The 13,924-nt window shown below is 39.6% G+C and overlaps 1 protein-coding gene across 1 annotated transcript in view; it reads right to left on the reverse strand.

The window, feature by feature from the left end:
- VPS35L (VPS35 endosomal protein sorting factor like) overlaps positions 1–13,911 on the reverse strand; it is a 42,112-nt gene extending 28,201 nt beyond the window's left edge. The window contains exons 1-15 of the mRNA XM_059484117.1: positions 13,603–13,911; positions 11,716–11,815; positions 10,698–10,865; positions 10,270–10,392; positions 9,889–9,913; positions 8,823–8,899; positions 8,105–8,233; positions 5,542–5,626; positions 4,538–4,597; positions 3,887–3,983; positions 3,436–3,483; positions 2,341–2,434; positions 1,776–1,853; positions 1,278–1,400; positions 565–611 (exon numbers count right to left, since the gene is read on the reverse strand). Coding sequence (XP_059340100.1) covers positions 565–611; positions 1,278–1,400; positions 1,776–1,853; positions 2,341–2,434; positions 3,436–3,483; positions 3,887–3,983; positions 4,538–4,597; positions 5,542–5,626; positions 8,105–8,233; positions 8,823–8,899; positions 9,889–9,913; positions 10,270–10,392; positions 10,698–10,865; positions 11,716–11,815; positions 13,603–13,619 — 1,271 coding nt within the window. The 5' untranslated portion in view covers positions 13,620–13,911. The remainder of the gene's footprint in view (positions 1–564; positions 612–1,277; positions 1,401–1,775; positions 1,854–2,340; positions 2,435–3,435; positions 3,484–3,886; positions 3,984–4,537; positions 4,598–5,541; positions 5,627–8,104; positions 8,234–8,822; positions 8,900–9,888; positions 9,914–10,269; positions 10,393–10,697; positions 10,866–11,715; positions 11,816–13,602) is intronic.
- Positions 13,912–13,924: the final 13 nt, after the last annotated feature.

The following is a 13,924-nucleotide window of genomic DNA, read 5'->3' on the forward strand; positions in this document are numbered from 1 at the left end:
ATCAGTAGGCCAGACTGCATTCACAAAACCCATCCAACTTTCAGACCAGACCATCTTCCTGAGCATGACTGCCCTGCACAAAGACTTCAAGGAGACATTTGAGATACCAATTTTAATGTTGAAAAAAGCAAATCTCCAAGTATTACCACCTTCCAAAGGTTGCCAGCAGCTTTACAACTTCCCTTGCTGAATGCATGAATGGCCTGACTGTAGCCAGTGGAAGACAGGGGAAAGAAGAGGAGGAAAACCCAGAAAAGTTCAGCAAAACCAGGCATCAGAGACATGGCTAAGGGAGAACACATTAATGTCCTGGACTTTGGCTGAGGAGCCAGAATGCAGCAACCAAGTTAAACTAATTAACTGTAGCTTGACAAGTAATCTACCATATTTCAGAATTCATCTCTGGAAAACAGATGTTCATAATCATGATTTAATAAGCTGCTGGGAGAATGAAAGCTGCACTATGCATCCAAACTGTTTCCAAAAGAGGAAGAGAGAACATTATTGCAGGGACTCAGGGCTACTCATTACAGACTCCTGCCTTCTACACCCTGCCACACTTACTTGTTCCCCAACTTCTTGCATCTCTCCATCATCTCAGTAAGCAGAACCTGGAACAATTATTTATTAAAATTAGTGAACAGAGACTTTACAAATATGTTCAGCTTTATTTGCTGTACTGAAATCTATTAAAAGCTGTTTTAATTATCTTTCCAATAGTCCTGTTTTACCCTGTATTTACAGCACAAAAAACCAGTGGTGTTGCTAAACATAAAACACATCTTCTGGAACAGGTATAGTGGCATTTCAATCAAAACCACCATTTTATGGAAGTCAAATCTGAAATCCTTCATCCATGCCATTACTCCAGGTAATCACTATTTGCCAGCCAGGTCAGTTACCTCTGGCAGGAGAGGTGAAAACTCTGCCAGACTGACAGAGATTGAAACAGCCTGTTCACTGTGTTAAGCTACAATTTAGTCAAATCATTTGTATAGCTGTATGACAGGAGAAAGGATAAATTCACTAAATAAAAATTAAACTAGCTAAAGACAGCAGGAAACAAACAGGAATACTGCCTATGAACTTGAAGTGGTCCCACCTGAGCTTTGTAGAAGCAAATATTCTTCCTGTACAGAAGAGAGCATCAGACAGGTCTATGTAGGCTTTTTACTTGCCTCCACACTCCTGTAAAAACTGACTGAGGGGTTGTTTTTAGCAGGCAAAATTAACTCTTCACCACAACTTTAGTATTGAGCATTAGCATGTTCACTTACATCTGGAGCATGGTATGCAATACACTGTAAAATCCAGTCTATAGCAGGAGAATACAGGGTCAGATACAAAGGGATCTCCACACACTGCACCACCAGCTGGTTCTGAACTGTATCCCCATGGATCTGTTGAAATAAGAGACAAAAATGTGTTGCTGTGGAAAGGTATTAAATGGGAGATATGATAAACTGGTTAAAGTTTGTATATGAATAGAAATTAAACAGATGGTAGCATAAAGGTACAAATATTCTGAAGCATTCCTTGCAAGCTGGGAGAAAAAATATCAAGCTCCTAACATATGTTATTCAAGTCTGGAAACATGCTGAATAGAGAGTTTCAACTTACCAGAATACATGTAAAGTTTCCCATTTTATATCTGGATACAGGAACACCCCCCTTAATCTAAATTTGAGAACTTCTGAGATTTTTTTAAAGTATGTGGCAGTTTGATGAAGGAGTGTATTTATCTGATTTTGCAAACAAAACACTTATTTGCTTACTTGTTTAAATGTTAGGAGAAAATCAAAGAAGTTTTTATTCAGGCTTTCTTTGAGTTGTGGTGCCACTTCCATCCCAACCTGTAGTAAAAGAAAAAGATTTTATTGGCATCTATCAATTCTCCTTCAGAGTGAGACAAAAAAGCATTTGCTGAAAGAATACACCCAAATCAACAAACAGCATTGAATCACATGCTTTTGACTGATTATTTCCTTGCTTACTATTATAGTCATGTCCACTAACAACCACCCTGAGGCAGTTACAGCTGTTCTTAAACATCATCCTAACATCAGCTCCAAGTGTCTGCAAGCACTGAGGAAATCAGTGCCTACTCCAGTGCACTGCAGCAGCCTACAGCAGCACAGGAAATCATTCTTACTTATTACAAACACTTAGAGAGAGATTCCCCATCTGTAAAACAGAAGATAAATTATATTTTGTTTGTTTGTTGAAAGGAAGAGACAGGCTGCTGACTAACTGAGATAAAAGTGGTAGTTCCTTGAGGCAGTACAGCACTGGCTGCAGGAACTCTTTGGTACAGACCAGAGGAGGTAAATGACAGCTTACCCTGCACAGGTATGCTCTGGCATAGACTGCAACCAGTGGGTCTCCAATTCCTCTAATCATGGATGTTAACCGTGGCAGACACTCTGAAATGCCCCTGTTTTATCAGAAATTAAAATGAGCTTCAACAGTGAATAACAGAATTATATCCCCTACAGATAACTTCAGCAGCTGCCTTGTGGTCTAAAAATTGAGCATGAGTTATAGAAATATCTATCAAAGAAAAAGGATGCTAGCACAAAACTTATTTCATAAGCAAAATTTCTGTGTACAGTAATACATGTGCTATATTCAAATTGTAGTATTTGCTATTCACAACAAGACAAAACTAAAAAACTACTCCTCCAGCTTCAAGAACAGCAGAGCTATGGAAAAACTCAGTGTAACTCAGTGTAAGGAAAGCAGATGCTTAAAGCAGAACTGGCAGAACTCCTTCCATGTCTCATTTTCCCACAGGTCCTTTTTGACAAAGCTGTAGTAGTGCCTGGATATGAGGCCCACTAATTCCAGTAAAAGAATTGCTTTTTAGGGATAATAAAGTTGTTCCTATAGCAGCAATTTGGCTTCCAACACTCATTTCAAAATATAACTGAAGAAGGACAATTACAAGGGAAGGAACATTTTCTGCTCAGCAGCTGGCACTGTTTGGCAAAACATTAAACTTAGACCAAAGTTTTCAACAGACAGTGGTTCATTGCTCCTAAATTATTTCTCCTACTCCATCTCTCCCAGTATGATATCAATATTTTCCTTTCAGTTTTCTATCCTTTTTCCCCACACTCCTCATGTCAACAATCTTCCTTCCCCTCCACCCCCAGCAGCCACTGCTGCTTTTTAATTAGCACTGGGGTTTGGGACACTGATGTCACATTTGTACATAGGTTTGAAAACTGAGAGCACTGTTGTATTTCAAAGTATATCACAATCCACCTTTAATTCTTTCATGGTATTCTCATTAAAAATTCCAAACCCTCTCTGTAGGGCTTCTTCTCAGTTCTACTAAGACCCTACCCACCATTAATCACACACAATTAATTCATTTAATTAGTTCCTAAGTCTGCCCATTCTCTTCCTTCCCATACTTAACACCATTCTTACGTTTTGGAGAGGAACTTATTGCACTTCAGTATTGCAGCTTCCACATAACTACAGTGAAACCAAGTTAAGGAACAAAACTAAGATTCACACCACTGAAAAACCATAAGCAAACATACACCAAATGGATATTGACCAAACTATTTAAGGCCTTCTGTAATTAATGTCACTACACTTTGCTGATTATTGAAATTTACCTACAAGATTTTGTTTCAAAATTTTTCATACATCATCTCTGTCACTGCCAAACTGCTCAGAGCCAATAACTAAGCATTCAGTTTACTATGAAACGTGACTCAAAAGTACATTCAAAACATACAGCCTGAAACAAACAAAACACAGCCAGTATAAACATCAGATCCTGTGGGGTTTATTGAAACAAACACGCTCACTTTTGGAAAAATCTACAAAAAACCTGCAGACACACTGTGAGGGTCTCATTTGACAAGGATACAATCTGGGAATGAGTTCTCTGATTGAAGCAACCTTGAAAAACCAGTTTAAGCAAGTTTCTTTAGCTGTATCGTTAACACTCTCTGGAGAAAAGTTATCTGGGGAAAAAACAACCCAGAAATAGTTACATTCTTTCTGGAAACAAGTTACTTTTCATGTTAGGTTTAAAACTGTATTCTTTTTCCATTCGTCAAAAAAATTAAGTGCACAATAATGAACTAGGCAATACATTTGCTTCTCAGCTCTCTTAAACAGGAGTCAGAGCTGAGAACATAACAAGAAAAAGATACAATTTTGTAGTAAACAACATTTCAGAATCTGAATTCAGGCACTTGGAGCTAATCTCAGAGCTGCTACTGACAAATCCAACCTCTGCCTCTGCTCTTCCAAAATCAGAAATTGTAAAAAAAACCAAAATACAGAGAATCTGTAACAAACACATGTGTACAAATCTACAATGACCAGAGAACATACAAGAGAGACTTAAGTATTCAAATACTTGATTTTAAAAGGCTAATATAAATTTTAAATAATACAACTGCAATAAGTAAGAAATACTGAACATGGACAGAAACCTTGTCTCTATTTAACCTCCCTCAAGGTTGGACATGATTTTTTTCCTGGAGCAGAGGGGAAACAAACACAAAGTTACCTGGCAGAGAGACTCGGTTATCCACACACATTGACAGAATTCTTTCATACACCAGTTTGCCTGGTTAAAAAAAAAAGAATAATAAAAAAAATCAAAACAAATTAACAAACTGTAAAACACAAAATGCTGGCACAAAGGTTCCCTTCACAATATACAGTGAATTAGATGGAAAAACCTCCCTAGAGCACTGACATTTTGCTGCCCTCTAGTGAGGCTGAAACGTTCAGTGTGGTTTAGCACCTCTCACACTGTAATAACATTTTCTGGCTCCCTGAAGGGCAGAGGTAACACACAGGTCAGATTTCTCCCAGGCCAGGAAAGGACAGCTGCTGTCCTGACTTTGCTGACTTTGGACATTATGTTATCTCTAGCAGCCTTCAGCAAGTAGGAAAGAGCACAAAGAGGAAGCAGGACCTGAAAAAACAATTGGATCTCTGTCGTAGCACATCCTGCTGGCACCAAAATATACTCCAACTTTCAATACCATTGTGAGTATTTTCCAAAACATGGCAGAAAAATAAGAGAGTTACATGAAGTGGATGACAATTTCACTTACAAGTTTAAAAATCAATAACAATATTCTCATAGTCCCTATTCAGCCAAAGAAAACTTTCTGACTTCTATACTTCAAAATACAAAAATAATTAAATATTGTGTCAAAAGGATGTTAAAATTCAAAATATTTTTATAATGACAGCATGTTTTTAATTTCAAAATGCAGAGACCATGATTTTTCCTAACATTTTGTTCTAGATATTCACTAATACATAAAGCACAGAACCATAAAATGAAATATTTTTCTCTTAAGGACTTTGCTCTTAGGAGATTTGTTACAATTGTATACCATGTTTACCACCAGTGTCCAAATGTTTATGTTGGAAATATTCCATGTTAAAACTAAAAGTAATTTCAGCCCTTTTTGGATAACTTTGATGCTTTCTAACATTACAAAAAAATAATCTTATTAACATTTGTGTAGTAAGACTGGCACAGTAGATACTTACCAAAAGTATCAAGGATATCTGTAATTAAAACAAATTTGCTTGGATAAAACTGGATTACTGTTGTGTCTGAAAGAAGCTTAGAACACTAGAAGGAGAAAAAAAAACAAAGAAACATTTTTAGAGGCCAACACAAGTTTGTGGTTTTACTCCAGAAAAGCTGGATGAATATCCACAGGTGGAAAGGGCCAATATGAATTATGAAGCCATTTAACTTTTTTCCAAGATTAAACTGGAGTCAAAAACTTTGGCAGAAGGTTACTGACAAAAAAACAACTTCCACCAAAAGAAAACAGGTGAATGACTGACTGGGGAGAGAAATCCAATTCTTCCTTGCTTAAGCCAAATGTGGCCTCTGGCCCTGAGTCTTCTCTGGTCTCTAAGACTGACGATATTTTCTATGAGCTCCATCCCTTCTCTGTCCTTCACCAGGAGACAGCTCTTCAACCTCAGTAGAATAAATGAAGTTTAAACTTCTGTTACATTTCAAAAATCCAGGAAGCAACCCAATACCTCACAAGACTTCTCTGTTTAAAGAAGGAAATCAGAACAGTTGAAGATGCTTAAACAAGGGGCACACTCAGTCTTTTTGCTTTATTCGTCAGACAGGTGAAAGCATTTACATCCTACAACCAAAGCAGAATCTTGCCTGCTGTGTGGTCAGTCACCTCCACAGAAAGGTACCTCAGTAGCTGCTCAGGACCTACACACAGCACAAACACTTGATTCCCACTTTTCTTAGAGCTCACACACATAATCAACTTAGTGCAGCTTACTCTAAGTAGCTTAGCATACTCCATGTTGAGCAAAGCATCTTGCAAAAAGCCACTTGAGGAATCACAGAATCATACATAGAATTGCTTAGGTTGGTAAAGACCTTCAATGTTGAGTCCAACCTTTAAACCATCCCTGCCAAGATGACTAATAAAAGATCCCCAAGTGCCACATCTACACATCCTTTAAATACCTCCAAGGAGGGTGATGCCACCACTGCCCAGGGCAGATTGGTCCAGTGATTGAGAACCCTTCTGGTGAAGAAATTTTCTTAGCCAGAAGCTAAACTCACTGCTCCTAATGCACACTAACCAGTGTGTAATAGTAGTGACAGACTCTGTATAAAACTACAGCTTGATGCCAAGAAAACTGCTCAGCTCTCAGAGGACACAGCACTCTAAAGGAAGAAGCACAATAAGCAAAGTTCAGTGAGGGTTCTACCCTATCCTGCTTCATAACTACAGAATTATTAACCTTCATGAAAATTTTAATTTCATTAATTACACAAGTACCTATTTCATTCTTATCAGTCTTTCAATCAGTGATGAGCATCTGCAGCATTAAGTGCAAAATGAACAACACTTCAGCAGAGATAAACACATTCAGCTTTGGTACCACTCTCCTAACAGGAAGCCCTGGATCCCATGTTAGAAACTGTATTATTTCAGAATGGTTTGTGAACCAGTTGCAAAAGAACATATGAAAGTATCAATGCACAGATTATCACTGCATTATCACACACATTATATATAAATATATATATTTCACACAAAGCACTGTAAGTACAGTACATCCCTGCTGCTTTTCTTCTCATCCAAAGACCACAGTCACACTTCACAATCCTATATATGGATTTTTTTTAAATAACAATAATAGTGCTGATTTCATAGTATTACAATAGTACATTAGTCACCCTAGGTCACATATAATTGTTTGATCTCACTTCATTAATGTTTCATCCTTTTTTGTCTTTACCACAATTTAAGCTGAAATTACTTTGAGCAGTTTTCACAAGAGAATCCAGAATGACCAAAAAAATCCTGACTTTATATAACCCCACTGGATGACTATGAGCATTACATCAGTTCTACAGCTTTTAAGGATGTCATTATCTCATCTATCCTCTGCTGCACTCTGCCTCTGGCCTTTTTTAAAGGCCAAGCCAAACAAAAGAGCATTTAACTGTCCTATTTCCCCACGCCCTCCTCAAAGCACATCACCCCAAATGACCCAAAGGAAGATCATGGACAAGTTCTCAAACAAACAAACAAAAACAAACCCCATACACACAATTTAAAAAATCTGGAGCTGTTTTTGATAGCTTGCTAAGGTCCTAAATCCCTTTATTTAATTGCCCTTGTAAGTTTGGATGGGTAAAATGCTGATGTTCAAAAAGCCATTCTGGTATTATTTGCAGGGGGCAAGGGGCTGAAGGGCAAGAGGGCAGGAAGGAAATTACATGTCCTATAAAGTGCTGATCATCACTACACAGTATTTGCTCTAACTACCCTTAAGCAGGTAACATTTCCACATCTGTTATTTGGTGACTCATTGAGAATTCCCACCCACATAACCTAGTCAAAACCAATCTGTAAGAACAAAGCTGAAAATCCATCTACTGTCAGAAGTCATAAAACTCTGGAAGAAATGTGTTTCAGAGGAGAACAAAAGAAAATAGAAAATAATAGAAAAAAATAGAAAAATAGAAAGGCTTCTTTTCCCAAGAAGGAAACTGGACAAGTTATATCACCAAACTCACTGGTTCTGCATAGAACAAAACCATAAAACTGACCTGGATGACTATTTTCAGAGCTTTTACTTTCTGATCAGAGGACCATGCATCCTTTAAAGATTGGTTCAGTTCTTCAATTCTGTTCATGTAATCCTGCTGAGTCAAATTCAACAGCTCCTTCTGTGATCCCTGGCAGGAAAACACAAATCCTCTTAGTAAGAGCAGGAGGGAAGGAAGGAGAGTGCTGTTATTATAGACTCAAATCATGTTGTGGAGGAGAATCCTACAAAATTTATTACAATTTCCCTTCAGGTCTTAGGAAAGTAGGTTATGAAACATCTCACCCTTGCACAGTAAAATACTGCAGCTTGAGAAATAACTGCAGTACTCAGTATTTCTATCAAGCTCATAATTGTAACTTAAATTAAGCTCAGGTAGGCATTTGCAGCTTCTGCAACAGGGGCAACCAGAATTATCAGATGTTAAGACTATGGGGAGCTCCACAAAGTTTTACAGCAGTAAGAAGGTAAATCAACAACAACAGATCAGGTAAATTTGCAAATCACAATTTCTAGTGAAACAAAAATATGATTCTGCCCAAATCCTGTAACAATAAGGGTTAAAATCACTAGAGAATTCCCACAGAAAGTATATATTTATCTAAATACTGCACTTGCAGAATCAGGACCTTTTTAAAAGGTTTCACAAAATATTTTTATTTCACAGATTCCTTTCACTCTTATAATGATGCTGTAATTTCATCAGAAAACTTTCTCACCTCTTCCAGATCATCCAGCTCTTCTAACCTTGTCCTCACTTTTTCAGAGACTGCTGAACCAGTAGCAGTGGTTTTTCCTGCAAAGAATTACAGATTCAAGTTTCTTTAAAATTTAAACACTGGGACTTCTAAAGAGAAACAAACCTGAAGGAGCCTGACATGGACCAGTCAGCTTCTGTGACAGAAGACAGGTGGTTTGATTCCTTTAGTGACTATTCCTGCAGACACACATCTAAACACACCTACACTGCATTCACTGTGAACAGGGACAATGACTAAGCAGAAGTGGATTTTTCTGCAAGTTTTACCAATAAGAAGAGAATCACCAGATAGAACCATAGGATAGTTAAGGATGGAAAAGCTCTATGGAGGTCTGTGTCCAACTCTCCTCCCCAAAGCAGGTCCAACTCTGAAGTTATAACAGCTGCACAGAGTTATATCCAGTCAATTTAACACTATCTAAGGATATAGATGTCACACTCCCTGAATATCCAATTTCAGTGTTTGACCATTCTCACTGCAAAAAAGTGTTTTTATTTTTGCAGATGCTGAAATGCTGCATGTTTATTCATACAGAAAAATCCTGATTTACTATGCTATGATTACCGAGCCCAGATTCTCTTTGCTAGAAAACATGATAAAATATTAAACATCTGGTTCTTTTTTAAACACCCAGCATACAGCTGAAATCACTTCACTTTCATGTAAAGAGAATAACTGAACAAGTTCCCAAAGGACTTGTTTGCCTTCCTTCCAGCTAGCAGAAGAGTTGATAAACATGATCCTCAAAACATCATTGCTCAGTTTAAATGGAAGAAAGTTTCAAGCTATTAAGTGGAAGGCAGTGCAGTGAAATAATCACAAATTCATCAGCCCATAGGAATAAAGGTGGTCAGGTGGCTTACTTCCAATAACTATTTTAAACACCCAGACATCCACAAAAAAGCAAGGACCATGATGTCAGAATGGAGGAGGCAGGAAAACACATTTCAACTGTTCTTGACAACAAACCTGTCACTGCACCCTGCCTCAAGCAACCTCTGTTACTGGCAAAGAAAGTGCTCACCTTTTTCAGACCCCATGTACAGATTCTGTGAGGAAGCAGAAAAAGTAGAGTGTTAGAAAACATGGGCTCACTAGCATTCCAAGAATGCACAGGGTAATTACACTGCTAATCAATCCTCTAATCATTTAGAAGTAGATGCAAGACTAGAAGTTATTTGCATTGTTATAAAAAGACAAAGTGATGGCTTCTAAATATCAAAAGACTTGGACTCAGCTCTAAAACAATCTTTGAAAGTGAGAGCTTATGATTCAGTTTTCTACAACATGAAAACTGAAATTTAGAGGACCAGTATTTAGCCATGAAAGAATTATAAAATAGCAATATCCAAAAGCCATTAAAGGTCTAGCACAAATAAAAACAACTGTGGCAGCCACCACTTACAATAGAAAGCTTCTCTGTTGTTGTGTATCTAGCAAGGATTTCACCACGTTTGCTTGACCATGGTTCAAAGTCACTCCCCACTGCTGAGCTCTCATCTTTGTCTCGTTTCCTTCGTGCACCTTCCTGTTACAGGAGTACCAGTGCAAAAGTTAAATACAGAAAAAGAAGAGAAGGCTGATAAAAGTTAAGTTAATGTTTCAAGTGCTAGCTGATCCTTTCAAAAGTTACAATATTTTAAAATATCCATACTTAAATAAATATGTCAACATAAACCAGATAAAAGTAGGTAAATATAAAAGAATATTCTATTAATATGATATATTTCCTATGTTAAGCTCTTCACTGGTGAGACAACACATTTTACCCAGGGTTGGCTTTATGGTTTTGGTTTTCCTTTACTTAGTTGACCTGGCAGCCCTCAGAGTTACCGTGGGAGGAGCAGCAGTCCCAGGATCTGCAGCTGCTGCAAACAGTGACAAGGGATCAGTGCCATCCAGCACGCTGCTCAGAGGGTCCATCACTGAACTGGAGGAAGAGGAGGAGGTAGAAGAAGTGCTGCCCTTCCTGTTCATCTTCTTTGTCTTGGATTCAGTAACCTAAAGAAAAAGTCAGAACTGTTAAACCAAAAGGCTTTCTCTTTCCTCATTTTTCTTTAATTCTTTTTCTTCCTCCCCTTTTCCCTGAATGTGGAGGCACTCACTCTTCAGAAGAATTTCCACTGCTTTTTTTTTTTCCCTTTCAATTCTAGGTCCACAAAATTATAAGAACAACCACTGTGAATATCTTTCTAGTACCCCTCCTCTATTTTATTAGGTTTGTCCTTGTCCTCCCAAATCCTTCTTGCTATTTAATTTCATCTTTACTTTTCCTGTACAACACTCAAGCCTGGAACATCAAATCCATATCTCAGGCCAACATCTCCTCTCCCTACTCTCCCTACTGACCTTCCTGAGCAGAATCTGCTGCCCATTTATCATTCATTAGTGGATAACTCATCTCTTTGAAGCTGTTTTTTTTCCTGTACATCTTATAAAAAGCCTCTTACACATCAAAGAAATTATAAATGTTTTAAAGTACACTGCTGACTGGAAGCTAACCCAAAACCAAACCTTACATCAAGCAATTACGCAGGCCATTTGTAATGCAACAATTTGATTTTCAATTTATCCATTATTCAGCATTTAATGCAACCAAGAAAACCTACAAGCTGGAGGTGCTGCATTTGTCAGGAGACTGCTTCTGACACATAACAGCACCAGAAAACTTCTGTGAAGGGCAAACAGAATAAACCTTGATGCCTCTAAAACAGGCCCCCAATACAGAAAGCAACTTCACAAGCACCACCACCAACCTCAAAGCCTTTTAGTTTTAAAGGAACAGATGTAAAAAGAGGAACACAATCAGTCTGAATTCAGATTCATTTTCCAAAAGCACAAACAAACTCACTGTAATGGGTTTCAGTGGATGGTAATCACCAAAATCCAAGGGTACAGATTCCAGCTTGCACACTTCAGATTCTGACACATAGTTCCTTGATCTTGCATGCCTTAAAAAATAAAAAGTGAAGGGGAAGTATAGATGGATATAAATAACCACATACTAACAGAGAAGCATATCCTACATCTATGCTTATTTACCAAAAATAAGCATACTGAAAAATAAGCAAAGATCCAAATTTCTCTCTACTGACATAACATACAACTAAAACTGGAGAAATTTTACTTTTTCAGTTGTACTCTTGTTAGTCTTTGAAACACACAGAGCTGCTAATTGTTCTTTTCTGCTTCATTCAAGATCCTGAGAATGTATATAGCACATCCTCAGCTGAATGAGGAAAATCAGGGGATACACAAAAAATTCTTTCATCAGACTCCTAACAAAAGCAAACAGCACTTCCCCCACATAACACACATATTTCCCACTAGAATTAATCCAAACTTCCAAACAATTCCATTCCTACTCAAAGCTGTAACTCATTTGGAAGATTTTCAGCAGCACTAAGCAGCCAGGTGTTCTGCAATACCATGTTCAAGTTTCCTCAATAATGAACTACAAATTAGATAATTTATGGTTATGCCACTCCAATTAAAAACTTTTGATATCTAATGAGATAGAGCAGAGCAAGAGAAAGAGTCCAGTGAAATCCACACGCTTATTTGTTTTCTTGATCTCCAGTTCCTTTTCTTTTTGTTATTGTCCCATTGTTCAATGACTCTTCTTCCTCAATCAGCATCTGGGTGGAAAATCTTCAAACTCTTTCTGGCGACACAATTTTAACATTTCTTTAACTGCTGAGAGCCCTCTCAGCAGCCCCAGGCCAAAATCAACTGCACTCCACTCAGTGTAAGCCCACTGGGCGAGTGCACATGGTAATAATACACACATGGGAGTGAACAAGAGCTGTCAACCCTGCACACAAGTCTTTAAAAAGTACATTTTTTACAATGTGGCTACTCAAGTGATAAGACAGCTTGTAACAGAGCTAATACAGAAGACAAGACCAAGTTTGCTCTGGCAATATGCTCTGCTTACTTTCTAGGGAAAGGAGATCAAGCATTCCTTTCCTGGCTACAGCAGTGCAGCCAACTTTTGAGAGGAAATAAAAATAAGACTCTGGCCAAGCTGGGGTTTCATGCTCTGCATGATTACACCCCTGCTTCAGCTGCTCTTTTAACAGTGGGTTTCAACCTTTCCCACACATGAGCACCACTGCAATTGCCACCACTCTGCACCTGTGTATCCCTAAAGAGCCTGTGAATGATAACAGCGGCCAAATGTGCTGGTATGGGTAAATACGGAGCAGGAGCCCTCCAGCTCCCCCGGCGCTGCGGGGCAGGCGGGCAGCGGGCCCGCGGTGACCCCCGCCCGGAGGCGGCGGCCGGAGCGCTCCTGCCCCGCTCCGTGACAACACCCTGGGGCTCGGGGAACTGCTGCTTATTGTAGGGGAATTTACGGGAGGCCAGCGGCCGTCAGCTCACAGCTGCGCCTCCGTCCCTCAGCAGGGCTGTGCCGCCGGCCCGGCTCAGTGTAACGCCAGGGTCTCTGAATGTGACCTGCACCCAAGGGTGTGTCAGAACAGCAGCGCCGGGTTCAGGTCCCACAGCAGCGCCCCGGCTGCCTCCGCCCCCGCGGGGGTCCCCTCAGGCCGAACTGCCCCCACCCCGCGGGCGGAGAGGCCCGGCACTTTCCCCTCCGGCCCAGCCGTGGCCGCCCCCGCCTCAGCCGCCCGGCTGCGAGGGTCGCCGAGCATGACGGCAGCCCTGACCCAGCCGTGAGGAACCCGCAGCCCCCCGAGCCCGCCCCGCGGGGCACAGGCGGCTCCCGGAGCCTCACCAGGGGAACGCGGCCATCTTGCGCCGGTCACATGACACAGCCTTCCGCCGCAGCCCCGCCCCGATCGCGGGAAACGCCTGAGGGGGCCGAGCAAAGAGCACAGAGACATTTGTTGTTAAAGGTTTAGAGTTTATTGTGCAGAACGCGTCAAGTAAAAAGCGAGACTGGTGAAAGTAAAACAAAGTACAAAAATAAATAGACTTCTGTAATGGTATCACAATTCCACACAAAATAAAAAGATAAATATGTATAAATACAAAACAGCAAGTACAAAACCAAATTCTGGCACTTGCCAAGAGAAAGGCCTCATGAAAGTTTAAAA

This window comes from Ammospiza nelsoni, chromosome 17 (genome assembly GCF_027579445.1).
Source record: "Ammospiza nelsoni isolate bAmmNel1 chromosome 17, bAmmNel1.pri, whole genome shotgun sequence".
NCBI classification, from domain to species: domain Eukaryota; kingdom Metazoa; phylum Chordata; class Aves; order Passeriformes; family Passerellidae; genus Ammospiza; species Ammospiza nelsoni.